This window comes from Drosophila innubila (assembly GCF_004354385.1).
Source record: "Drosophila innubila isolate TH190305 chromosome 2L unlocalized genomic scaffold, UK_Dinn_1.0 4_B_2L, whole genome shotgun sequence".
In the NCBI taxonomy this organism is placed as follows: domain Eukaryota; kingdom Metazoa; phylum Arthropoda; class Insecta; order Diptera; family Drosophilidae; genus Drosophila; species Drosophila innubila.
Window position 1 is genome coordinate 14,043,757 of NW_022995372.1, and position 27,079 is coordinate 14,070,835.

At 35.7% G+C, this 27,079-nt stretch overlaps 10 protein-coding genes and 1 non-coding gene across 13 annotated transcripts; 8 read left to right on the forward strand and 3 right to left on the reverse strand.

Moving 5' to 3' along the window:
• The first annotated feature begins 153 nt into the window (after positions 1-153).
• Positions 154-1,352, forward strand: LOC117779922 (protein rolling stone-like). The gene is made up of 4 exons (XM_034616266.1): positions 154-577; positions 670-771; positions 829-1,015; positions 1,079-1,352. Exons 1-4 carry the CDS (start codon positions 256-258, stop codon positions 1,290-1,292), a joined length of 825 nt encoding a protein of 274 aa, XP_034472157.1. The 5' UTR covers positions 154-255; the 3' UTR covers positions 1,293-1,352.
• Positions 1,353-2,251: 899 nt separating this feature from the next.
• LOC117779919 (COP9 signalosome complex subunit 2) lies at positions 2,252-4,504 on the reverse strand. Its single transcript, XM_034616264.1, is given in 7 exon segments — positions 2,252-2,717; positions 2,773-3,105; positions 3,161-3,642; positions 3,902-4,027; positions 4,089-4,213; positions 4,216-4,282; positions 4,365-4,504. Coding segments are annotated over 7 exon segments (1,332 nt in total). The 5' UTR covers positions 4,419-4,504; the 3' UTR covers positions 2,252-2,572.
• A 658-nt stretch (positions 4,505-5,162) lies between these two features.
• Positions 5,163-5,963, forward strand: LOC117780756 (UPF0585 protein CG18661). The gene is made up of 2 exons (XM_034617400.1): positions 5,163-5,194; positions 5,294-5,963. The coding sequence occupies exons 1-2, from the start codon at positions 5,190-5,192 to the stop codon at positions 5,928-5,930; spliced, it is 642 nt and encodes a 213-aa protein (XP_034473291.1). The 5' UTR covers positions 5,163-5,189; the 3' UTR covers positions 5,931-5,963.
• Positions 5,964-6,632: 669 nt separating this feature from the next.
• On the forward strand, positions 6,633-7,526 carry LOC117779845 (trypsin-1). The gene has a single exon (XM_034616163.1). The coding sequence runs from the start codon at positions 6,633-6,635 to the stop codon at positions 7,410-7,412; it is 780 nt and encodes a 259-aa protein (XP_034472054.1). The 3' UTR covers positions 7,413-7,526.
• Positions 7,527-10,260: 2,734 nt separating this feature from the next.
• LOC117780584 (trypsin-1-like) lies at positions 10,261-11,363 on the reverse strand. Its single transcript, XM_034617167.1, has one exon. The coding sequence runs from the start codon at positions 11,329-11,331 to the stop codon at positions 10,279-10,281; it is 1,053 nt and encodes a 350-aa protein (XP_034473058.1). The 5' UTR covers positions 11,332-11,363; the 3' UTR covers positions 10,261-10,278.
• A 2,000-nt stretch (positions 11,364-13,363) lies between these two features.
• On the forward strand, positions 13,364-14,021 carry LOC117780597. The gene is made up of 3 exons (XM_034617187.1): positions 13,364-13,487; positions 13,553-13,735; positions 13,797-14,021. The coding sequence occupies exons 1-3, from the start codon at positions 13,430-13,432 to the stop codon at positions 14,012-14,014; spliced, it is 459 nt and encodes a 152-aa protein (XP_034473078.1). The 5' UTR covers positions 13,364-13,429; the 3' UTR covers positions 14,015-14,021.
• Positions 14,022-14,304: 283 nt separating this feature from the next.
• Positions 14,305-14,411, reverse strand: LOC117782447. Its single transcript, XR_004617270.1, has one exon. It is a non-coding gene; the product is annotated as a U6 spliceosomal RNA (small nuclear RNA).
• A 716-nt stretch (positions 14,412-15,127) lies between these two features.
• Positions 15,128-26,620, forward strand: LOC117780989. 3 transcript variants are annotated; one of them, XM_034617694.1, is made up of 5 exons: positions 15,128-15,276; positions 15,339-15,524; positions 15,589-15,806; positions 22,875-22,881; positions 26,601-26,620. In XM_034617694.1, the coding sequence occupies exons 1-3, from the start codon at positions 15,219-15,221 to the stop codon at positions 15,801-15,803; spliced, it is 459 nt and encodes a 152-aa protein (XP_034473585.1). In that variant the 5' UTR covers positions 15,128-15,218; the 3' UTR covers positions 15,804-15,806; positions 22,875-22,881; positions 26,601-26,620. The 3 variants fall into 3 exon arrangements, with proteins under 3 accessions (XP_034473585.1, XP_034473586.1, XP_034473584.1); XM_034617695.1 differs by lacking the exons at positions 22,875-22,881; positions 26,601-26,620 and adding an exon at positions 21,252-21,270; XM_034617693.1 differs by lacking the exons at positions 22,875-22,881; positions 26,601-26,620 and having other exon boundaries at positions 15,589-15,891.
• Positions 16,475-17,172, forward strand: LOC117780991. The gene is made up of 3 exons (XM_034617697.1): positions 16,475-16,591; positions 16,655-16,840; positions 16,905-17,172. The coding sequence occupies exons 1-3, from the start codon at positions 16,525-16,527 to the stop codon at positions 16,961-16,963; spliced, it is 312 nt and encodes a 103-aa protein (XP_034473588.1). The 5' UTR covers positions 16,475-16,524; the 3' UTR covers positions 16,964-17,172.
• Positions 18,380-19,050, forward strand: LOC117780990. Its single transcript, XM_034617696.1, has 3 exons — positions 18,380-18,481; positions 18,542-18,724; positions 18,781-19,050. The coding sequence occupies exons 1-3, from the start codon at positions 18,424-18,426 to the stop codon at positions 18,993-18,995; spliced, it is 456 nt and encodes a 151-aa protein (XP_034473587.1). The 5' UTR covers positions 18,380-18,423; the 3' UTR covers positions 18,996-19,050.
• LOC117780988 lies at positions 19,919-20,651 on the forward strand. Its single transcript, XM_034617692.1, has 3 exons — positions 19,919-20,071; positions 20,126-20,308; positions 20,382-20,651. The coding sequence occupies exons 1-3, from the start codon at positions 20,014-20,016 to the stop codon at positions 20,597-20,599; spliced, it is 459 nt and encodes a 152-aa protein (XP_034473583.1). The 5' UTR covers positions 19,919-20,013; the 3' UTR covers positions 20,600-20,651.
• Positions 26,621-27,079: the final 459 nt, after the last annotated feature.

The window sequence follows — 27,079 nt, forward strand, 5'->3', positions numbered from 1 at the left end:
AAGACACGTTGGAAGTGCTTTCCAGTTCTACATATCTGGTGATAAGGATCGTCGCCTGATAAGAGATAACTCTAACAACTGAATTGCCATTCAACTCGCATTATTTGCGCAAAGAATGCCAAATTGGCAGGCTTGTTGGCCCGGCTAATACCATGGCTGCGACAGTTCTCACTCTATCGCAGTTCCAGCCAGCTGCTTTTTGCCGTATTCACAGCATTAGTCCAACGTCTCAGACATCGAGTCCCCTCCGCCGGAATGCGCGATACAAACTCGGAATGCTGTTGTCAGCCTTTGTTGGATGAGTTCCAGCGTTCCAAGTTCTCGCTGCATCACGATGAGCCCGCGGACTTCTGTCGTTCCCAGTGGCAACGAGGGGAACGCTCTTGGATCTGGCTAATCTATCGTTGGATTTTCGCACTCTTTTTTGCCGGGGGTGTTCTGGGCAGTCTTATTCAACACTTTGACGAGGGCTCATGGTTCATCTATCTCACGGATTGGGGTTTTGTTTTGTGTTTCTATGCCTGCACCTATGGCGCTATAGTGGCCACAATATACTTCATAAGGCCCAGTTATTTTGGTAAGCTCAAGTCTTATATAACAAAAAGTAAATTGTTAAATTAAAATTCGATTTTTTTGTAAAGTTCGCTAATCAACAGTCGTATATTTCAGAATCCGGCAGTTGGGCCCTGAAAGTTTATTGGGCCTCTCACTATACGACCACTGTGCTGGCCCTGATGATAACATTAGTTTTTTGGGTAGCCCTCTATCCGAGTAAGTTAGTTTTGTAATAAAATACATTAAAATTCTAAAACGAAATTCTTATTTAAGCCATGAATGATGGACCTGTTGGATTGTACAACCTTTGGGCGCATGCCTTCAATTCAATTGTAATGTTCTTTGATTGCTTTGTGGTCGCCTTTCCCACACACCTGTTGCACTTCATCTATCCACTTGTTGTCGGCCTGGTTTATGGTCTGTTCTCTCTAATCTTCTTCTGGTCCGGCGGCACAGACTAGTAAGCAATGATTCTCAGTTGGCTTTCATAGATTGTGGTCTTAAAATTCTATATCACTTTCAGTTGGGGTAATCGTTTTATTTACTTCATTCTGGACTGGCAAAGACCGGGTCTGGCAATCGGCAGCGTATGTGGCTGTATTGTATTAGCCCTGATCTTCTGCATATTGATCTTTTGGATCTACAGACTCAGATTGTGGATCTACGAGCGATGTGTGAAGCCGCAAACAACGGAAATTATGCAAACGAGACCCGCAACCTCTACGGAAAAAGTTTAAGCCGTTTAAATACTAACACTTAGTGAATTGAACAATTAATTAAAATATTTTTATTTAAAACAATTTTCATTATTTAATTCGAGGAATCCATGAAATGTCGTTTAGCAAAGCAACGAGCTTTATTAATTGCATGCATAAGCTGCTTGCTATATAACTCCGTTTGTAGTATTGTAGTAATATTTAGCGTGGGAAATATTACAGACAAAGGTTAAAGCACCCACGGCTTGCCTCGTGGCCAAGTTTGTCTGGTTGTGGTCAACATTAATGACAGCTACATAATCGCTTATCAGAAAGACATACAATATTGAAAGCGCTTTATAGTTACACATATCTGGCGATAAGGATCGTCCACTCATAACTCTAACAAGTTGACATTCAACTTAACAGTTCTTATTCTACCACCGATCCAGGCAGCTGCTCTGAGCCACATCTATTTCACACGGACTGGTGTTTCACCTTGTGCTTCTATACATCCACCTATGGCGCTGTGATAACGACGATATATTTTATATTTGGTAACTATTTTGGTAAAGACAGAAATGTCATAATTCAAATGGAACTTTTCTCTTAAAAGTTCACTTTTTAATCAACGTTTGTATTTTTCAGAGCCCGGCTGTTGTTTCCTTAAAGTATACTGGGCATCTCTCCCTTCTTTAGACTGGCCTGATGAAGCCATCGAATTGCACAACGTCTGGGAGCATGCATTAAATTCAGTTTGTATGTTTTTTGATATGTTTGTGGTGGCATTTCCTTCACGATTGATGCACTGCATCTATCCACTGGTTTTGGGTTTAATATATGGCCTTTTCTCGCTGGTCTGGTGGCACAGACTTGTGAGCAATGATAACTAATTAAGAAAATTCTAATTCTAAACAGTTTAAAATTTGTGATATTTGGTTGAACAATTTAATTTAAATATATCTTAGACTGTGACAAAAAGAGGATTATTTTGTTGTTAATGCTGACCAAGATCTGTTATTATTTACAGCGTACAAGATGCCTAATTTATTTAAGCAACTTTACACATTTCGAAAGGCTTATTACTCGTAAACTCTTATCAAAATATCACTTTCAAAGCGCATTCTTCGTATGCATATTAAGCGATAGGGATTGTTTGCTGATTATTTGTATTGCCGTCTCATATTACTGAGCAGTTATTCAGCTTTTATTGTTACTGCTGAATTTGGTGGAATTGGATCTTGAAATATAATGATAAGGCAGTGTTGTTTGTTTTTAAGTATTTCCATTATTTCGACTTGGTTTTAATCGTTGCCTTATGTCTAAGCCATTTTCTGTACTACAGCAAACTGAAGCGACTGAATTTGGTTGGACCATTTCTCCAGCGCATTATAGCGGGAAGCGCTGCTGTTAACCTTGTCCAGCTGTAGCACTTGATTAACCTGATCGATGCGTCCTTTGATGGTGCTGCAAAGTAAAAGATTAAGCCATATCTACAATAGGAATACACTTGTCCACTTACTCATCCAATATGCAGGAGACAAGCAGACTCTCCACCTCGGCGGGTTCAATGTTGAGGGCATTGGCTATGAACGGGATGGCAATGTTCTTGTATGGTCTAATCAGCTTGATGAGCACCTGCGTGCGTATATTGCGTAGCAGATCCTCAATGTGCTCTCGGATAAACTGATCAGCCATAATGTTGCTGCGATGTTGACGCAAAATGGTCTCAAACTCGTTGATGTCATTGTTTTGATAGGAGTTGACCAGATTTGTCATGGCCAAAATCTCTGGATCGTTCTTATAAGGCTTGGCTTCCTGCGAATCAAACGGATTGATGCCAGACTTCATCAGCCTGCAAAACCAAGTAAATTAATTCTGTATTCAAACATAAATAAATTTGTACGTACATATTAGCCAGCACCAAGTACTTTAGGCAGGTCGTGCGCCTGGGAGATCCACTTTCATCGTAATTCTTGAATGCCTCGAAGAAGTCTGTGTGCGCTTTCTCGAATTCTCCCTCGCGGAGATGCATTTTGCCTCCACACTCACGTATGACGCCCATAATTAAAGGATGTGGAATTGCGGACTTGATGTGCAAGGATTGTTCATAGAGAGCCTTTAGTTTCTTGTTGTTCTTCTGCACGGTATACATCTGAATCTCTAGGGCATAAATCTCAAGCAATTGTGTGCCCTTCTTAAGATCATCCTCGCCATCATCTGTCTGGCAGCTTGAGTGCAGCTGTTTGAGTATCTTTTGCAGTTTGGTGAAGTCACTGCGATCGAAATATAGCTTGCCCAGCTTCGTGTTGGTCTTGAACCACAACCGATCGTTTTTGGCATCTCGTAGTGCGTCCAATGTGGTCTCGTAAAAGTTTTGAAGCAGCGCCATCTGAAAGAACACAATTGTATAGTTTACAAAGTCATTAATACGCAAAAAAGGATAGACAATTCCCAAAAGAGGACAACAATTGGGACAAATAAAAATAAAATTTAACAGATATCGTGGACAAATCGTTGAAGCTCGACATTATTTATCATTTTAACTCTTAGATTCTCGATTTGGACGATAATAAGCACATTTTGAAGGTATAATTGGTTAATTTTAGGAATTGATACTGCTTTTGTTATTGAATATCCCGCTTACATACATTCTTGGAAGTTGAAATATAATCCAGTATAGAGTTGATGCTCTTCTCCGAGTGGTTGCGTGTCACAGCGCTTTTAATGTAGGTGAGCAGCTGCTTGTACCTGACCATCATTTCCTCGTAATTACACTGCAAAATGTTTAAAGAGTTAACTTATTTCTTATTTCAAGTTCTTGCATGATTCACTTACCAGTCTAAAGTTGATTTTTATCATCTGCTTGAGAGCCTTGAATCCCCATTCGCCCTTTTCGCCATTCTCCAAATCGAGCACTTTTTGGAAACTGGCAAGTGCGGCCTTTGGCTCCTCCTCTTTAGCGCCTTGCTGTTGTAGTATTGATTCTCAAGATCTACGTCCGGTTCCGAGTTGCTGTCCTCGGAGTATTCCTACATTACAGATGCCGATTACCATGCAGATGCCGGGCGTTAAAAACAGCGCGAGAATATATGCAAACTGTATAGTTCTTACCAGACCATAATCCTCGTCATCGTCGCACATGAAATCATCATCGTTATCAGACATTGCGCTGCTTATTTAAGTGCAACAATTGATTAAACAAAACAATGCCTATAAAAGTTGCAAATTTATGTCTCACTGCAGATTGTGGCGGTCGGTTAATAGTTTCACAATATATCTCTGGTGCAGCACTGATTCATCGTTGACAAGCATCGCACATTAAGAAAATATCGATACATGCTTACTTGATAGTTGCAAATTTAAAAACCACAAAAACCCACAAAAAAATGTAATGAAAATCTAAAATTCGAAAATAGACAAAATTAAGGTAAAAATTTTAATAAAAGTTTGTAGTTCATCAGCCCTCAAAAAATGAAGTTAGAAAATGTAATTCTACAAAAAAACAAATATGATAAAATCAAGAAAACTCTAACAAAAATTTAAATTATTCTAGCTTAAAAAAATTGAAAACAAAAATTCAGAATACCTTATTTTTTTAAGTAAAAACAAACAATACAGATAGAAAATGTTTTCTAGATGGTCAGCCCCGCGGTCGCTCGTCTTGGGAGCTATTCACTGAACGAACCATTACCATGATTATACATGCCTTTAATTGCTTTAATTGAAAGCGAGTTACCTTAAGTCGCCTGTATAAACACTTTTAATGCGTTTTAACGTGAACAGTGATTTAAAGAAGCTCTATAACCATAGTAAATATTAGAATTCTAGTCACTGAACTAAATGACCCACAATCAGGGACTTAGTTCGTTCGTTCACTTTAGGGACTAGTTCAAAAGAACTTGGTTGAGTTATCGTCAACAAAAACACCGCATAAACATGAGGTAAATAAATGATTTTATTTAAAACCATTTTGTTTTAACCACTGCACACAGTCTCACACAACCTCTGAAACGTTTATTGCATGTATCGATGCTTCACAGTGCCATAAAACGCACACATCCCTCGGCAGATCGCAATTCGCAGCCCATTTCGGAGGCACTTCTATCGCAGGTGGATAAACAAACGCCCAATTTGCGGCTTCTCGAGATAGCCTCTGGGTCGGGTCAGCATGCCGGCTTCTTGGCCCCGTTGCTGCCCAACATCAGCTATCAGACTACAGAGTATTCACGCCAGGACTTTAATTCGATATCCGCCTATGTCACAGACTGCACCACTGGCAACATTTGTCCACCGTTATTTGTGGACATTTCGCAGGAGTTGCAACAATGGGAGGCGGGCACATTGCAACAGGTGAAACCCGGTAGCTATGACTACATGTTGAACTGCAACATGATGCACATTAGTCCCTGGAACTGCTCCGTCGGCCTCTTTCGAGCTGCTGGTCAGCTACTGAAGTCCGGCGGAAAACTGTTCACTTATGGCCCATATGCACAGGACGGCCAATTAACACCTCAAAGCAACGTGGACTTTGATGCCGACCTAAGGCGTCGCAATTCCACATGGGGCATTAGAGACATCAGGGATCTCAAGCAGTTGGCCGAAACAAATGGCTTAAAATTGGACAGAGTGACTGATATGCCGTCCAACAACAAATTCTTGACTTGGCTCAAGTTGTAAATCCAATTGAATTGAATAAAAATTAAACTGTAATTAGATTAAGGAAACCTTATTTGTATCGTATTTAAAATCTCAATGCCTTATTAATGCATATTAAATAAAGAAAATGTAGTGTATGACATTGTCTTGAAGATTTCACTTTTCGAATGCCACTAACAGTTTACAAAAAAAAATTATAACCAAAATACTTTAAAATCATGGTGTATTTAAAAACTGATTAAGCCGTTATGTCAACAATCGTTTTAAGGTGCAAAAGTCTCAATTACTTTTATTTATTATTAGTTTCTCGATAATTCTTGCATAGTAATTATCAGTTATTATAAAAAATTCGAATTTTATTGGTCCTTTTCTATTATTTGGAGTTTTTTTATGTTCTTTCATAATTGCCTATTGACTTTCACTTTCCAGCATTCAGTATCGGTCGGAATGAGATAAGAAAAGAACAATCGACCCTTGAAGTGCTACAATTATTAAACTATTAAAGTATAGTTCCATTGTCGATGACGACGATATCGTTGGGTGTCCATAAATTTTATTTGTTTTATGAGTATCGGCGTCGGATTAACTAGGCCAAGTGGACACCTTCGTTCTATGTATGTATGTGTTCGGTGATTGACCCTGAAAACTATTGATAACCAAGCGATGTCGTATAAAAGAGCAAGAACTGTTGAGGTAGCTCCACTCAATCTCTGGAAGCTTAACATGGCACACACTTGGAAGACGTTGATCCTAAGTCTGCTGCTGACTTCAGCGGGATCTCTGGCTGTGCCACCTGTGAGGCATCCTTACCTGGATGGACGCATTGTTGGTGGCGTTGCGGCAACCATAGAGGAGTATCCTTATCAAATCTCACTGCAACGCACTTATCACATGTGTGGCGGCTCCCTGATAGGAGAGGGTGTTGTCCTTACCGCCGCCCACTGTGTCGACAGCTCCACGGCAATCAGCTCCAGAGTACGCATAGGATCCACTCGGAAGGATACGGGTGGAGTGCTGGTGGAGATCAAGCGCATTCATCGTCATCCCAAATACGATCCTCGCATTATAGACTATGACTTTGCAGTCCTCGAGTTGCAGCCGTACAATGCGACGAATATCACGCAGTCATTTGTGAAGTTGCCGGAGTTGAACGAGGATATTCCGGATGGAACGCCCGTCACCATCTCGGGCTGGGGCAACACACAGAACGAGGCGGAATCCGACAGGGATTTACGTGCCGTAATCGTGCCCAAGGTGAGCCAGACATATTGCGAATCGGCGTATAGTTCGTTTGGCACCATTACGGATCGAATGCTTTGCGCTGGACTCCAAGAAGGCGGAAAAGATGCCTGCCAAGGGGATTCGGGTGGTCCGTTGGTTGCCCATGGCAAACTATGGGGCGTTGTCTCCTGGGGCTACGGCTGTGCAAGACCCGATTACCCGGGCGTGTATTCCAGGGTAGCGTCGGTGCGAGATTGGATTGCTTCTGTCAGTGGTGTTTGAAATACAAAATGTTTATTAAAGTATAAAAAAAAACGATTTTCTAACAAGTTATAATTTAAGAGACAATTTATAAAATATATCTTTACTTGCATAACGTAATTTTTAAATTCAAAATTCGATATTCGATTATTGATGGGCAGCACTTGCAGATTGCAGCACTATTGGTAGGCAGCACTGTGGCATAGACAATGAAAAGCTGACTGCTATAGAAGCATGTGAAGTTGGCGCACATTTCAAAAAGATTCAAAATTAACTTACAAAAGTCAAGTTAATAAGAAATATTGAAATCAAATTTGTAAATCGATAAAAAAATGAAATTTCTTATGGAACACATATCCTTACTTATAAGCCACTGCTACAAGTATTAAAAATAAAAGGGGCAGTAATTATATTAATCACACTCAACACATATTATTGTTATTACTACTACTACTTTCTTCAGGTTTACGTCATCTAGTGCATCGCTTTGTAAATTTCACGTTTTTTCTACAGTTTTCTTTTTGGGTTTCATTCACTTGCAATAACCGTTCAATTTGCCGTTTCATGTCTTTCCGACGTTGTTTTTGCTGTTAACAAGTTCACGTGCAAAATTGCAATGACCCAAGTCGTAGGACATGCTCCTGGACACACACACACATATTTGTATATATGCTCGCGCTCTTTTACTTTTTTCTCTGCTTTGACAATCGACTCCACGCACCGACAATTCTAAGGGACTCCCCATCAATTGGGTTGACTGCTAGAAAGGAACTGAAGCCAGGTGCCAATTTGCACCGTTTAATCAACAATTAGTGTGGAGGATGGAGAAAATAGAAAAAGGAATAATGACTGACTGGAAAACTGGGGCTATCGAAGTTGATACTCAAAAATGATGAAAACATGCAAGCATCTTGTTGCCACATGTAGAAATCGATCTGTATCTATAAATGTATCTGTATCTGTAGCTGTTCACTTTGCATATGCTACGCAAATGTTTGTTTTGGTCATTTGCACTTCTACTTGCTTTGGGGCAATCATAAAGTGTTTACACTTGTATTGAAGTTTTGGGTACGCTTAGAATGGGAATGGGGTGTACTTTTAGGTACTGATATGATGCCACGCCCATCTTCCACCGCTCCAGTTGACATGCTGTGTAAATATTTGTCTTTAAGCTCTTTCCGGGTCAATTACGATAGTTGAAAGTTGTTTGTTGAAGTGCCCTAAAGTGCAGATGATGAATCGTCTATCATAAGAGCAGCTGCTGCTCATGTTCATGAAAGTTGTCTTTATTTAATATGAACATTGATCAACTTAGCTTGGACTAATATTAAAAATTTATTTGATTAGCAACTGAACAGTAACAAAATTACAAAAACTTGACTGAAAATTAATGAATGTGCAAACTAAGTATTCAATTTATAATATTTATATTTTATTTGAATAATTAACAAACTTTTAAGAATATCTGCTTTGAAAACGCGACGTTTTTTCAGATTTTCCAGAATATATGTCTGAGCAAAATAAATATTATACATTTCTAACTGAAGATCAAACCGAGCACAAATGAATTTCAGCAACAATCTTCGACTGTCTGACATTTGCCAACATTACAAATTACAATAGCTGCAAATAATTTATTACCATCGATTGCTTCGTTGTTCTGAAAAGAGAGAGGCAGAGAGAGAATCTCGTAAGTACAACAAGTGACAACAGCTTTATTGTTGTTGCCACAGAACAACAATGTAGACGGCAATACAAACAAATCGACAAACTGTAATAATAAGGCAGCCCCATGGCATGCAATGGACAGATATAGAGACCGATAGAGACAGAGACCGAGACCGAGAAGCACGATTCAGAGACTCATGCATTGTCTGCAGCAGCAGCAGCAGCAGCTGCAAAAACTTTCAGCATCGATGCAGGAAACAAACAAATTTCACATTTTCTATGTTCTTTGCAATTCTTAAGTCTCCTTCCATTGGCCTCGTCACACAATAGTGAATGGGTATAAGAACTATAAGCTAAGACAACAAGAGGAAGCGGCTTAACTGTTGTCACGAGTCGTTAGTGACTGGGTCATTTCGCCAGTCAGTCATTGAAGTTAACTATCTTTGAAGTGCTATAAGTTTATGAATATGCCATTTTCATAAACTATAGATAAGCATTGTTAACATACATTAAATGGCGTAAACAAAAATTATAGTGATCAAGATCATTTTCCTATAAATTAGACATCTCATCTAATTACATATTCAGACTAATTCAAAGGACCTCTCAAGTTTTTCAGAAGCGAAATGTACGATAAATGCAGAAGAGGTATGACAGACCCCATTAAATATATGTATATTCCATATCGATAAAGACTTGAAAGTCTGCTCACTCATAAAGAAGGCCGAGTTCAAGTACTTTCATTTAAATATTTTATTTATTTGCATTAGAACAACTTTAAAAAAAATATATATAGGAAAAATACAGAAATTAATTTACCAACAACCAAAATTTTTCTAATTATTTAAGAATTTTTAAACGATATTTTGATAGTTTGATGTAAAAATTTACTAGTTTTATAGTACGCCTGTATATAGATTGTGATAAAATTAAATGTACTTCCCGAGAAGTAGAGAACTTATCAAAAATATACCTTTCCATTTGATGTCTTTGAAATTATTAGAAAAACAGATGAGTTTCGCTTACATTAGCATTGTCATTGTTAAAATAATAATAATAAATATATATTGCTGTTCAGCAAATTAAAATTTAAAAATAAGACTAATAAGTTTTTTAGGATTGTGTGTTAACAAACAAAAATACAAGCTTTATTATAAATAGCTCTTATCAAATAATTCAAATAACCTTATAATGAAAATTACATTTGCCAATGCCTCTTTTATATACATCTTTTAAAAATAAAGGCAAGTATCACAGGTGTAATTATTGGTAGCATGCAATTGCTTGCTGCATTACGGGCAATCCAATCGCGGTATTTATATACATTTGTATAGTACCCTTTCGAATATGGTCCACCACAGCCTTCACCATGGGAAACAACACCCACCAACTTGTCGTCGCATATCAACGGTCCACCTGAGTCACCTTGACAGCTATCGACTTCATAGTCATCTGGATCTGTTGCGCATATCATGCCATTTTTTGCTTGCTCTTTCGAGCAATATGCTTCCGTATTAACAATTAAATCACCGCAGACCGCCTCATCGGGAAATGGTCCGTCGACTATAATTGTACCCCATCCTACGGTTATGCACTGTAGTCCAGTTGGATCCCGATCAATTAATGGTATAATACTAGCAAAATCTTCATTTAAACTTATCTCATCCTTAAGCTTAATAATTCCAATGTCATGAGCTGCAGTATTTATGTCATACTTTGGATGAGGTACTATTTTATCCACCAATATCTCTTGAGTATTTTCGGTCTTTACCAATCGTCGCGGTGTGCCAGCAATTATCAATACTTTGCCAGATGTTTGCCTTTGGCTAGAAACCAAACAATGCGCTGCTGTCAGTATGACCTTCTTGGATATTATAGAGCCACCGCAGAAGTGATCGGAGCCGAAGATCACAGTTTTTATGTTAAGCCTCAATGACACGATAAATTTGAGGAAATGATTTTCCTTAGGACGATAGCCTCCGGTTACTAAAAAACGGAAGTCATTATCATCATTAATGTTGCTCCCGTTTAAGCTGCGACTAGTTTGACGTTGTTTCTTATTAATATGCTTATTTCCGATAGTATCACTTTGAAGCAGGGGCTCAGTTCCTATGGTAATCCCACTGGATTTGTTGAAATTCCTAGCTGATCGTCCGTGATTCTGACTTATATTATTATTTTCCTTTGACTTATGGAATCCACCGGCACCTGCATTGTGAAAGTGGTGTTGCACTAATATCAATAGATAAACGATAAATTTTGAGAGATACATTTTGTAAATTGACTAAAAAATCGTAAAAATTATGATTTAGAAAATATAAATTAAATTATTATGGGCTGTTTTTTTGAAATATCTATTTAAGGGGCTTGATAACTATATCAGCGATATTTTGACGTAAAATATCTTAAAATTAATTTAATTTCACTTTGATTCATTTAAGGAGACATTGTAAAACCGTCCATATGTGAGATTATCAAGTATTGGTTTGGTTGCTTCAATTTTCATTTATTTGAGCTTTAGTTTCCAGAATGCTCCAGTGATTCTGATTCAGTTAAAATCTCAAGTTCCATATCTGTTTTATTAAATTTTCAGCTAACTCGCACTTTAATTTCACTTGACAGATTTTTTTGAATAATTAGTTTTCAAACTGTTGCTCTACCGAAAATCCTTTAAGCTTCAAGTGTGATACATTACGCATACGCGATGTTGACAATCATTTCCTAAAGTCACAACACGCGCTTTAAGCTGCCACTAGAGGCAATCGTGTTAATGCTTTAACTGAAATATATATGTGTATGAATGTAAGAGCGTGTGTGTGTGTGTGTATAAAATTAAATACATGTGTCGCTGTTTGCTAGCTTGTCTATGATTCGACTGTGGCATACGTGGCGTATGCTTGATGCTCGAAACGATTTCGAAGACGATGTGGAGGCCGCGCGCGTCTTCTATTCCATTTTTTATGGAAATAATATTCTTGTCAGGATTAAAAAGGATACGTGACTTGAAAATTAATGCATTGCATAGGAATGTAGCTAGTTTCTTGTATGACAACGACTCGAATGGCACTCAGTTTTGGTTGCAACGTATACACGCCACGCCCCACAACGCCCACTCCCCGAAATGTAACTCGACTGTCATCCCAGTGACTTTTGTCATCCCCTAACCCAAACTCCATCTCCATCTCCCCTCTACCCGGTCTATGTTTGTGTTTGTGTTTATCTTTGGGTCGCCCTTAGCCGCTCGCTAAGGATGCTTATCGTGGGCATCCCAGCATTATTGTCCTGTCGCCTCGACTATTGTACGTTGTTTTTCTAATTTTTAAAAAAGCATATTGTAATTCTGTTGTTTACCTATTGTACATACAGATATAGATACAGATACAGTCGTATGTATGTATACATATATATTTTTATAAATCTAACCTGCAGCTATTTGTTGTTTGTCTCCTGGTTTTGTTCACAGGATTTGCGCTTTTCGTTTACCTTCGAGTACCTGCTACAGGATAAATATGGAGTGGAGATTGGAGAATTGGAGCAGGCATTTGCCATTTGTCCTGTCATTTAATATCCTGTACGTATCCGTGGCAGAAGCTTATACTTCTTGTTGTTATTCTTGTTTCATTTCTGCATCTGTTTCTGTTACTGTTTCTGTGGTTCTCTTTGTATTTAGCTATGCGTGACATGTCCTGGGAATGGCCAGGATCCTGATATATGCTTTTCAATTTTTGAAACATTGTCCCTTTTTCTTCTTTTCTATTTATCCTATTTTTTCTATTTTTTCTTGTATTTTCTCTTGTTTATTTGTTGTGGCAAATGCTCAGCATTCGGTTGAGACATTAAGACGTGTTTGCAATTGCAAATCGACTATTTGTTATGATACTAGTACTCATGTTTTTGATAGTAAATATATTTACATATCGTATTTGCATTTTTGAGAAAATATTTGTAAAAGTATTTGAGCTTCTTTTCCTATTATTATGTATGTTATGTGTTCCGACTTGTTAAGTGATTTTACAATAAATGATATTGTTGATAAGCGCTACATGAAAGTATTTTAAAGTTACTTATCTTCTTAACTTGCGACATATTTAATAGATGTAATAATAGTTTGGCCAATTCCAATTCCAATCTAAATAGGGTTCATTATAGTGAAGATTAAAAATTAAAGTTATGTTATCGACTAAGATATTCTCTTAGAAATATTTTATCTTTTCAATTACGATTAATGAATTTGATTTATTAGCCATAGTATATTGATTATTTTTTCTGAATAAGTTCCAGCTACAAATCGTACCTGCTGGCAATTCGACCAAATCAGTCTGTATTGAGTTTGTCCAGTTGAAAGTTGTGTTCTTTGGACAGTCAATAAAATGTGGAAGAAATTAATTTGTGGTCTGGTGCTTGTCGCTTTTGTTGGTCTGCAGTTTGGTGAGAGCCCGGATGGAGTATAAAATTATTAAAGTACTTTAACAGTATAATATTCTCACATTTAGCTCAATCGCTAACCTGCTACAGCTGCAATTCACCACAGTCCTGCCAGAATCCCAGCACCCAGGTGTGCAACAATGCAACAGCCAATGCAACAAGTTCCTTGCTGAGCACCATTCACAGTGATGTCCTTATAACTGGCAGCAACAGCTTCAAGTGCATGAACCTCACCTACTTCATTTACGCAAGTAAGTCGCAAGTTGGGTTTTAATTTCCTTTGAAATTTTCTAATTGTTGTTTCGTCTGCAGACTCAATAAAGATGGCAGAAATTCTGGGCTGCTTCCATCAGGGAATTCCGGTCTGCAGTCTAACCCTGAATGCAACCAATAGCCAAAGTTGGGCCAGGAGTTGCAAGACCTGCGATTATGATCGTTGCAATCGCAATCCAGCTGGCACTTTAAGCAGGAGCACCTACGTCATGGTTGCCTCTGTAATGGCTTTGATTTTGGGCAAACTCTGGAATTAAACACTTCGAAAACCACATAAGTTTACCTTTCTATTAAGGTTCTTATTTATTTCAAAATAAATGTATATCTCTATTTAAAATTTAACTGTATACCACAATCATTTGCTTTGATTCCTCAATTTAGAATCTGATATGCCATCTAGCCCGATTGTTGTCTTTCCTGTGTATTTAATCAGGTGGTTTACTCAATTGGATTATAATTTACATCGGAATATAGTAGCACAATTCAGTAAAAATGTTAAAATATATTTCACTCAAAATACAGCTGTATTTTAATTCAATGTGCTGCAAAAAATGTGGAACGCTTCACGATTTTGCGTGTCATCCTTGCGCAGGGGCCATGCTAATCTTCTCTGTATCGTTCCAATTTTAGTATATGTTCTGCCGAAGCAAGAACGAAGACTACCCATCTAAATGCCATATTTATATTGCATTCTTTGCGAAATGCAACTTGGGAATTACAAGCCGAGTCTTGCAGTCGACTCCGGTAGGAAAGAAACTGTCGGGGGTTGTATTTTTGCCTATCTAATCAACTTCACAGAAGACTCTTTTATGTGCAAAAATATTAAGAATGTAAGGGTATTTGGCATTCACTATTTATTTCTTAAACTATATTTATATGCACTGTGAGTCATTAGCTAACAGTGAATAAAATTTGAAGAACTGTAGAATTTTAAGGTTATTTGGTTGCTTACAACTGAGGTATTTTTTTTTAATGATAATAATAGATGTTTTTTTATAGTAGATAGGCAAAAACTCTAAATTAATTAAGACAGGAGCGATTTTTATTAAACGGGTAAAGTACCAACTGCATAAAATTTATATTCGTATTATTATTATTATTATTATATCAGTTACCGATAACGATCGAATTTAGATACTGATAACGATTGAGTTTGCTAATGACTGAAACAGGTTTTCTTTAGAACTTTTATGATTTTTATCTGACTGATTTGTTCTAAATGTTGTTGTTGCCAATAACATTTTTGTTGTTTAGTGTTGTTTTTCATACTTCCTTAGTTGATTCACTATCAACTAAGCCATATTTTATCGAATTTCTTATATAGATAACTAACCTTATCTATATAAACCTTATGGATCTTGTGAGCTTCTGACTATAAATTGAATGTGCTTGCTGCGAAAGCAATTCAGTTTACATTGAGTTCGAATACTCATAAGTTTTGTTGTCCGTTGAGTGAATAAAATGTGGAAAAAAGTAATTTTAGGATTAGTGCTTGTGACTTTTGTGGGTCTGCAGCTAGGTGTGTACTTTCATTCAGTTTAATGGTTCGAGAAATGACTAACAATTTTTACATTTATTTAGTCCACTCGCTGACCTGTTATAGCTGTAATACACCACAATCTTGTAGAAATCCCTCGAGGGAAGAATGCACGGATTACACGGCGAATAAGACTAGTTCCTGGCTGAGCACCATTCACAGTGATGTCCCGCAAATTAGTCACAGTAATAAGTTTAGGTGCATGAACCTAACTTATGCCCTTAATTCAAGTGAGTCACGAACTGAAGAGTTTTCTTCTAAAGTTTAATTTTTAATAATTTGTTTGGTTTGCAGACAATGTTATAACGAACGAGTTTCTGGGCTGTTATCATCCGGCAATAGATGTTTGCGAGTTGAGGTTGAACATTAGCTACAGTGTCTTTCGAAGATACTGCAGAACCTGCGACTATAATCTGTGCAATCGAAATCCGGCTGGCACTTTTAGCAAGAGCACCTATACCATAGTTGCCTCCGTAATGGCTTTGCTTTTGACCAAATTCTGGGCTTAAACTATATTGTTGTGCTTATTAAATCATCTCACCCGACTGTTGTCTTACTTGTCATATGTAATCACAAATAATCACAAATAAGACTTGATAAGATATAACATTTTGAACAGCAAAGAAATATAGTATAAAAATATAGTAAGCGTTTTTAAATGGATTTCGCTCACAATTAACTCTAACTGTAATTCTATAAGTTGCAAAAAATGTGGAACGCTTCGCGATTTCGGGTGTCATGTTCTGCCGAAGCAAGAACGGAGATAACGAATCTAAAAGTCGTCTTTATAATTTACCCTGTGAGTACTTTGATAAAATTGCTCAAAAGTTTCGAATTTTGATATGAAACTAAGGTTATTTTACTGCCTATCTATCTATATTGCTTTATAGATGAACCATATCTGGCAATTGATAAAAAGGGGATTCTTCCATCAGGCCGGCAAACTAATAAATGTTGGGATTTTATATACAATTATGAAATCACTTATTTAGTTATTGATAACGATCGAGTTTGTTGATCCAATTTGTCGATTTTGGTCTTTTTTCTTTTTTGTTTTTTACTTTCCAACTGGTTTCACTATAGTCTCTAATTTTCTGATAAAGAAAATTTGTCGTAAAGATAAAAAGTTTTATATAGGTGAACCTTTTACATTTAGTGGGAATGTGTTTGCTACTCAACCAACCCAGTTTACCTCGAAGTCGAATATTCGAAAGTTGTGTATTCCGCCTAATGAATAAAATGTGGAATAAAGTACTTTTAGCCTTAGCGCTTGTGACTTTGGTGGATCTAGAGTTTGGTGTGAATTTTATCTGAGTGTAATAATTCTAAAAATTACTAAGAGTTTTTCACATTTTTTTAGTAAACTCGCTGACTTGTTACAGCTGCAATACACCTCAATCCTGCCAGAAGCCCTGGAAGGAAGTTTGCACTGATTCCACGGCGAATAAGACGAGCTCCTGGTTGAGTGACATCCATAGCAATGTCCCTCCAGTTAGTCACAGTGATGAGTTCAAGTGCATGAATCTTACTTATTACGTTAATTCAAGTAAGTCACAATTGCAATTCTATTCATGAAAAATCTTCTAAAATTTGCATATGTAATAACGCAGCTTATGTAATAACGCACGAGTTTCTGGGCTGTTATCATCAATTAATGTCTGTGGATTGAATCTTAAGATCACCTTTAATACCCTACGCAAATACTGCAATACATGTTTTTGAGACTTGTGCAATGGAAATCCGGCTGGTACATTTAGCAGTAGCACCTACACCATCTTTGTCTCAATTATGTGTCTGCTTTTGGCAGCAAAATCATGTATTTTCAGTTAATTTAAAAATATTTATCATACTAATAAAGATAAATACATATTAGAGAAGGAGTAAAAAATCAGGTTGGAATTCAGAAGAAGAAAGAAATCCAGAAAACAAGAAATTAATTTCAGATACAATTGAAAGAAATAGTGTTTCAATAGTGGAAACATCAAAGAGATTTTAATAAAAGTTTTGAAGTTTATAAGTTAAATCATCAAATGAAATTTGGAATGAAGAGCACAACGAACAAAGGGATGACAGGATGACGGCAATGAATAAGATAAAATATACGATAAAATATCAACGGCGATAATCATGTAATAAAGGTTCTGATGATGCATCACTGATAACAATAATAATTCAGAAATGAACCTCCACGGGAACGCGAAATGAACGCGAAATGAAATGAATGATTGGATGAATGTAAGGACAAGTTTTGGGAAGCAGAATAGGCAACACCACACAGATAATTTAGAAAAAGACAAAAAATAAATGCGGTTCAAATCTTTTGAGACAATTGCAATTAATTATTTGTTAAGCATTTATATTTCTTTCTTATCTACATCATTACTCATAGTGAAGTTTCGAAAAGTATAAATTATGTGTTTTTTTTTTTTTTATTGAAAGTCCAAAATGCGGGATATTTATTTGTATTACCATTATAATTATTTTACTTTTTTATTTAAAATGAATTTAATGCAAGTAATGTATATTAATAAGTATACATTTTAAATAAAATAACAATTTATTTCTTTAAGTATAAGGCGGCTAAGAATATATTATAAAATATAAACTAAAAAAAATATTTTTATTTAATATTATTTTATTTAATTATTACAAAATAGAATAAAATGTAAATGATATAATTGGAAATTATGATTAAGACAAAAGTAATTTTATTTTTTAGCTCGATTAAAACACGATTAAGTTTTGTCTGTCTTGAATGATAAATAATAATAAAATTTTTAATATTTTAATAAATAACGTTATATTTATTACGTTAAAATTAATAAATTCTTTGTAGTCAAGAGTTGTACAAATTCGAGCAAAATTGGATAATGATTATATTTGTGGCGTTGCTTTAATTACAAGGTTGTTGATAAGCTTATCTTTAATATGAGAGTGGTCAGACTTAGTGGCTTCATGGAGGCTGTTAAATGTTAAGGGCATCATCACAGAATGCTGGTGAAGTATACATGTATGCAGGTAGTAGTTATCGCCGACTGTATATAAATGCCATATAAAGCAAGCTCGTAATTGCAAAAAAATTTAGTTTAGCTTAAAAAGTTGGGAGAAGAACGTTAATTTCAATACAAAATGCTTAACAAAACGTTGATTTTTAGTGTGCTTTTTGCTTTCATCTGTGTGCAGTATGGTGAGTGAAATAATATGTGCTAAAATCAATGGATATATTGGATTTTATTCTGTATCATAGCCACATCTCTGAGCTGTTACACCTGTGAAAATGCAATTAATTGCAAGAATGCTACGAAAACGACCTGTACCAATGCTATTGCAACTGTAACGAGCAATCATCTTGGTGTTTATAATGACAATGTGACACACCTAAATAGCTTGAGGTTTGACTGTCTCGCTCTGAAGTATACCTATCCCAACAGTGAGTACTAATTTCTCATTCATTGCATAAGTGCAACTATTCGTTTCCATATACAGACAACTCAATAAGTTATCAACTGCATGGCTGTGTCCATCCCGATCTACATGCCTGTAATTTGGCCCTGAAGCATAAGTATTCCAGCTGGAAGAAGACGTGCAAACTTTGCTCCGGTGATAACTGCAATAAGAATCCAGCCGGAAAGATGAGCAGCAGTGTTTTTACAATTGTTGCCACTGTATTGGGCCTAGTGTTGGCCAAGATTTATGCCTAGACATATTATGGACTAGTTAGTAATACAATAAATCAACTAAATTTTTTGAAAATTGCTTCACCATCTTGTATTTGACTTGATTATTACCTTATTTACGATACGGCAATAGATTAACAGTGTCAATGAATTATTAATATAATTAATTTCATATAGTTTGTCACAAAATTAAATGTGAAGTATGCGAAATTTGACCTACTACAATGTATTGAAAATTTATTCATCGTTAGAGTCATGTTCATATCGAGGGTTGCACTTAATATCTGGGTTGTTGCTTAGTGTCTACACTACATTTCCATTTAACAATGTGTTTGCTACTTAAATAAGGTTCCTTAAAATCTTCTTTCCCTCCTAGGCCTGACGAGTTTCCTAGTTGTGCTCCCAAGGAGTGCTGTTCTCTTTTAGTTTGAAACTGCCATCTTTCCATATCTTTGAAAAAAGCTTATATTGTTCTCCTCCACTAAAGAGGTGGAAAGTCTGATATCAGCCATTAGCAAATTATTTAGAACAAAAACCTTGTTTCGCATCTGTAGCATTTCTTTAAGTCAATTTTTTTCCCTGCACAACATGGCTTTCTTTTGTTTTCTATAGAAAACCAAAATAGATGTCAATTTCACTGACTTTAACACTGTGAACCATGAACTCTTACTGTACTTATCATACTTTATTTATTAAAGGAAAATGAATTTTACAGATGAAATGCAATTTAGTAATGAACTCTTGAAGATATAAATAATGTAATATTTATTATACAAAATATTAATTAATTCTATGCCGTCAAGAGTATTACAAATTCGAGCAAAGTAGGATAATCATTATACCTTCGGAATTGTTTAAAAGATAAGCTTGTTGATAAGCTAATCTGTAAATGGTGATCAAACTTAGTGACTTCACAGAGTGCTGGTATTTCACATAGATATCGCCGACTGTATATAAACGCCAAATATAGCAAGTTGATAATTGCAAATAGAGTTTAGTTGAGTCTGAAACGTTGAAAGGAGAACTTCAATACCAATCCAAAATGTTTAACAAAGCGGTGATTTTAAGTGTGCTTATTGCTTTCATCTGTGTGCAGTTTGGTGAGTAAAACGATTCATATTAAACTAAAGCGATATTAATATTCAATATTTTAGCCACCTCTCTCACCTGTTATACCTGTGTAAATGCAAATGATTGCAAGAATGCTAGGAAAACGACCTGTTCCAATGCTGCTGCCAATGAGACAAGTCTGTATCTTGGTGTTTATCATGACAATGTGAGACAGTTTAACAGCGTGAGGTTTGACTGTCTCGCTCTGAAGTATACCTTTCCCAACAGTGAGTACTTCTTATCTTTTTCATTTCAATGTGTTTTCTTAAGTGCAACTAACATATTCATTTCCACATACAGACAACTCAATAAGTCATCAGCTGCATGGCTGTGTCCATCCCAATGTGGGAGCTTGTACTTTGCCCCTAAGGCCTCAATATTCCAACTGGAGGAAGACCAAGTGTACCATCTGCTCCGGTGATAAGTGCAACAAGAATCCCGCCGGAAAGATGAGCAGCAGTGTTTATACAATTGTAGCCACTGTATTGGGCCTAGTGTTGGCCAAGATCTATGCCTAGACATATTATGGACTAGTTAGTAATACAATAAATCAACTATTTTTTTTAGAAATTGCTTCACAATCTACTCTTGACTTGACTCTTATCTTTTTTATGATGCGGCAATAGGTCGTATACTCGATAAGATTATTCGACTTGCCACCGAAGAGCACTATTAAGACTAGGGCAATTCAAAAGAAATTCTTTTGGATCGACGATTTCACAATGATGACTAAGCCGTTACCTAACTCTTGATTAGGGGTGTTTCTTTAAATTAATATTTACAATCCATAATAATAAATAAACTGTAGATAAGATATAAAATGCTGTGCGAGAAAATTCACACACAAATATGAAAACTAAATATCAGCATAAAAGACAATGCGAACGGAAATTATTATAATATATGTTATTAATGACTAATAATTCAATTGGTTAAATAATTTTATTGAACTTTATTCGTTAAATGACAGTGTCGCATTAAGTCCTCAAAATCGTAATTTTTCTAAAAGATTTAATAGTTTTACTCTCATGCTTTTAACCGAGCTCATAGAATCACTTTTTCTTTTATCTGCAAGGAAGAAGTTTTTCAATAAAATATTTAAAAATCATTCTATACTTACAATTCTCTTGGGCATCATTTATGTAGATGCAAACGACTAGAAGAAATAAATAAAATAAATATTTTACTGACATGTTGCACAATGAAACATTCAAGGTAGACTAATTCTAACTTTGTAGTTAAAATACAATTAAAGCTACTGTCGATGCATTGGAAAAAGATACACCAATATGTTCACCCATACAGCAATGTATAAAAGGCCTTATATAAATAAACAATTATTAATTTAAAGCTGCAGTGAACAGCTGTCTATCTTTACAATTTCGATGAATTTAAACCATTTTTAATAGATTAAAGCTTATATTAGGATAGCCATAAAACAACGCAATTTAACTTAATTATTAAATTAAAAATAATTTCAAATAAATGTATACGATAATAAATAAAGCTCTTAATTTTAATATGGGTATGATATGTGCCTTTGGAAACTACTGTCTTTCAATAAATGATTTTATGTCATGCCAAATCACTCTTAATAAGTTCAAAAAAATTCAGATAGATCTTCAATATTTTTTCTTTTTCTTGGCAGTGCCTAAAAGTCGGCAACAGTTTTTGCAGTGCCCAACATTATGTTGAATCCAGTTGCTGTTGTTGTAGCTGTTACAGTCGGGCATTTAATTGATTGATTGCTGTTCGTCTATGTCTGCATCGATTTGCCTACTGACACGCCCACTCTGAGCGCCCCTATCCCCAACTCAAGCCCTTTGGCTGCTGTTGTTTCATAACCAGTGGACTTACCCGTGGACTCCTGTTATCAAATCGACTTCGTGTGTCCACATAACTGTTATTGTTGCTGTTGTTGTTGTTGTTGTTGTTACTGCCAATTAGTGTTGGCGCGTCATGTGTGTGAGTGCGTCATCAATTAATTTTTGTATTGTTGTTTTTCTTTTTCGGCACAAAATGTTGCATTTTCAGTGAGTTGGTTTTAGGTTAGGCTGAAGCTGATGCTGTTTGTGGCATGTATGTGTGGTATGTATGTGGATTGTGTGTTGCAGAGGTAACCATGTTGACTGATTGGTTTTTCGATTCAATTGTTTTGTTGTTTTGATTGCAATGTGTTCAAGCCTTTGTTAGGTATATACCTCTAAATTTATATAACTGGAAGCCGAAGTTTTTTTTTTTTTTTATGTTTTTTTAACTGCTGATATATTACAAAGTTGTATGTTAAAAGAATGTTTGCTAATATAAAATATAATATTATTAAATATCTTTCATTTACATACTTACATTTTCCCTAAACTTTTGTTGTATTTTGTATAAAAATGGCGATTAAAAAACAATAACATGATATAATAACATTTCCTTTCATAGCTCAATTGCTGTCATAGCATTGTGATTTAACTCTTTGGCATTCTAATGACACATTAACACTTTTTTAATGTTATTATTTTAATCTCATAAATTGACATGGACAGTTTTTTATTCAGTTGTTTTGTAAAATCACTTGAATTGTGTATCAAATATGCATAGAATGATCTTTTGACAAGTTAACAATTTAATTAATATTTAATACGTTCAATGCATCCAGCTGCTGTTTTTCCTACTGATTATCGATAAAGCGCCCATTTCCCAGCGGTGGGAGAGAAAAGTGAAAAAACGTCGCAGCTGTCACGCTTTCAGTGTCAAATTACGTTAAAAACATGAACAGGGAATAACCAACAAGGGAAAAATGTATAAAATAGTCACATTGACCAGCCGGACACCGCAGGGCGGCAACCAAATTAACCGCGAATTACAAATCAATTTAAATGCGCATTTCGAGGCTAAAAGATTTTTTTGGCTCGCCCCACAATGAAAATTGAGGCGCGGCGCAGTTTTCCATTTTCTCTTCAGCTGTTTCTTAGATTTGTTCCGAGAGTCACCAGAAGCGCAGCACAAAAACTTTTAATTCAATTCTTGTCAGGCATGTCAATGAGGCCGCTCTGAGCAGTTGCTCATTTGGTATCAGAACTAAGTCTCAGTCATAGTCCTAGTCTCAGTCTGTTTCCATCAGCCGATCTCTTTAATGCAGATGTCATTTGGTTCACTAATGGAAATTTGTTTATAAAATTAAAAATAGCTTTAAGTGTCTTCAAGACAGCACTCTCTATCTGACTCCTCGACTGTGCGAGGGACCTCTCTATAGTTGTCTTTTCTTGACTTTTTTAAAACATGCAAAATCACGTCTATGCATCTTAATAACTTTTCGTGCCTGTGCAAACAATGCGAACGTGAAAGTTGTACAGGTTTTCCTCGTTAACACAGTGCGTATGGAGGTATTTCATAGATATGATGGCAATGCTCTTATCAATATGCATAAATCAAGTATATACACTCAGTTGTTGAAGTAAAACTCCAAAAGTTTCGTTTAGATTTTGTGTGGAGGCTTATATGTTGCACTGACTGTACGCTTTTTGGGGATAGAGAAAAGAAAAAATTGTATATAAGATGCACTTCAAAAGATAAGCAAAGAAGAAACTGAGCAGCACTTGTAAAAACTGATCTGATAATTTTTAATTGATTAAGCAATTGTAATAAAACATTCAATTTTAATATTTTTTAAAAGCATAATATTTTTGCAGTATTTTTATGAATATTTCTGAACATGTTACGTTTAATAAAAAGATTTCTTATCTTTGGGTGAAGAGAGAGATATAAGAATTAATTTGTTAATTTCACAGAATATTACGTTTCCATCTGAATATTTGTATTTTATTCCGACATAATTTATTTAATATGGAAAATCGATTCTTGTCAAACATTTGATTAGCTGACCTTCACATTTCCATATGCGACTTATTGCTTTTGGTTTTCATTTGCTTTTCTTGACTTAAGCTTAACTCATTTCCACCAGCACTTTCATTCGTCTGTTAATAATGGAAAATTAATAGTTGCTAGTTGCTTGTTTATGCATATTGGCGTTCCTCCCACCACCCAGTTTTGTTGCCACGAACTCACGGTGCTTGCCCCACTTGCGGCTTGTTTGCATGACATTGGTTTCACAGTGTATTTTTTGCTGGCATCAAGGTGCATATGTGTGTGTGTGTGTGTCTATGTGTGTTGCAAGTTGCAACACTCTCCGGTTATGGTCGCTCTTTCAGGCAAACAATACCAATTACCAGCGCATATCGGGAATACGCGTTTGCATCAGGATATACCAGGATGTGCTCGTTGAGCCCTTTTCTTTCTCTTTCTCTACCTCTCTCTTTTTCGCTGTTGTTGTCTGCGCTTCCTGGCACACTACTTGCTTTACATATTCTATATGTCCATATATATGTATATGTATATGTATAGGACCAGACCCGGCTGATGCAGATGTCGCGCTTGTGTGTGTTTGTTTTTGGCTATTTGCTCGTTTAACTGACATTCGTCGCTGGTCGCGATTCAGGACCGCCAACTTTCAGACCGACAACGGAGCACACCCATTGTACAATTTTAATTGGCATTTCAGTTATTGAAATGTGGCACTTGCCGCATTCGTTGACCAACCAGCAGCAAAACGGGTATTATGACCCATTTTTTATGAAATTCAAAATAGTAATTACAATTACATAACAATTAATGAAGTTAAAATATTCTATATAATATTGAACACTTAAATATTTATAATATTAATTCAGTTTATTAAAGAAACCTATTTGCAAAATGATTTTGAATGAAATTAATTACGTTTTCAGTTATTTATCAAACAAATGTATATTTTAACATATGTTATTATATATAAAATGTATTAAAATTTGAGTGCACATTATATTCCATTTAAAGAGTATTTATTCTTCGATCATTCTACTGTTGCACTGCTTTCTCCATTATTATTGTGAGCTGCAAGAATGTTAACAGTCAATAATGTCAGTTATTGGCCGACATATGTGGCAGTGATTTCACGTTCTGTCGCCATCCAGTGAGAAAGGGGAATCGGAGAATCAGAGAAACGGGGAAAAAGCTGGAGCTGGAGCTAAAAGGTCATTTATGGTTAAAAGATTCATGCCTTTAAGCAAAGATTAAAATTGATATCGAATTGAACAATTGAAAGTGAAATTAATTTAAATCATTGGAAATATTGCCCAAAGTTAAATGTTGACCTTTGACATTTAAGCTGAAGATTTAAAGCAAAGTGTTGTTGTTATTTCACAGCTGTTGTTGTATTTTGTTGCTCATTTTGATGTTGTTTGTCATTTTGGTGTTAATAATAATGCCCGTGCAGCTGTTGTGCTTTTGTTGTTGCTGCTTACAAATAACAACACAATATTCCCACCCCTTCCATAGTTTAATTCACTCAACCACTGCGAATGTCTGGCAACCCACGTCGTCTTGTAGGATTAACTCTGTTGCTCTCATGCATAAATTTTGCAAGTTATGCAACCGAGCCAACAGAGCCCCGGAGGGTTGCCACACATCATAGTTGATGATGGCAATAATAATGATGATGCTGCTTGGTTGCGAGGGTTGTTTAATAATTGTATGAAGTGGATTAAATGATGATAAAAGAAGATAGTAAATAAATAAGGAGGGAAAGCAGTCTTATTTACATTTCACAAATTAAATATTTAAATTATTACAATTTACAATTTTCAGTCATAAGTGTTGAAATCATTAGCACACTGGCTTATCTGACCTAACTGACCAACAAGTTGTGTTTGCCTAATGAAGTCCGTCTAATGACTTGCAAACAAGCCAAAACATTACCAACTAACGTCTAAGAGCAGCTCAGAGTTAGGACAACAAGATAAAACTTAAAGCTATTGAAATATATTGCTAATCTCCTAGAAGACCATAACAAGTCATTTGAGACAATTATTACAAAAATGCCGAGTAGTTTGCCGATATTCATTTTTTTTAGTTGACAGCATTTATTTATGACTATTCTATTTTTGATTTTGTTTCGGTTTTCATTTGACTTTCAGTCACGTTCCCAAATTTTCACTTTTCATTGCTCTAAATATGCACATTTTTGGCAATTGCAGTTTTCTCGTAAATTATTGAAAAATTCTTTGGAAATTTACAGTGTTTATCGCCTGTAAACATTAGAGCTCAAAACACTAAGCAACAACAACCCAGTAAAATTGTATGTTTGATATGATTTATTTGCTTAAAATTAAATTGTATGGATTTATGGGTTACGCAAATATTTACCTGCATGCCAACACCAACACTAACACTAACAACAACACACACACACTCAAAGCTAACGGTTTTGTTGTTTTTCATAAATTTGTGCATGTATGAAATTATACATTTTATCGGCTTTTCGAAAGGTGTTAGAAGTAAAATAAAATTTAATCAAGCTCGAAATTTTGTCACAAATAATATAAATATTAATTCGGAAAAAGGGGAAATAATAATAATAAATTAAATAAAAAATGCAACTTTAATATAAAAATCAGTATATTTCAATAAAATTGGAAACCTCTGTTTAGCTAGAATTATTTTATTGTATTTATCATCAATTGTGTATTATTATAGTTTTATACAGACTGCAATCGAATGGAATGTTGCAACTGTTAACATGTGCTGTTGCGACAACAAGTTCGCTGGCTTGCTGCAACGTGTCGTATACGCAACTTGTTCAAGCTACGTTTTACACATTATAGCAACATTTTAGCTTGAGTTTGATTCAGTTTCATGGCAACTGCTAATGGAACTACTACTTTGTACACGCACGTAAGAGCTACGGGGACAAAGAGCCCATCAATAGCATCGTAACAATGCGGCGTATACTTAATGTGCATAGTCTTTTCATCTGGTTTTCGTCCAAGCAACAAATTGTGAAATGTACGACAAATCCTAGGCAAGATTTAATGCCTCTTCATTTCATAAATAGAAAAAACTCTGTCGTCCACACTTCCTCTACATTTACTATTTTCACACACATTTGCTTGGCTCACGCTTTCCACATTTTA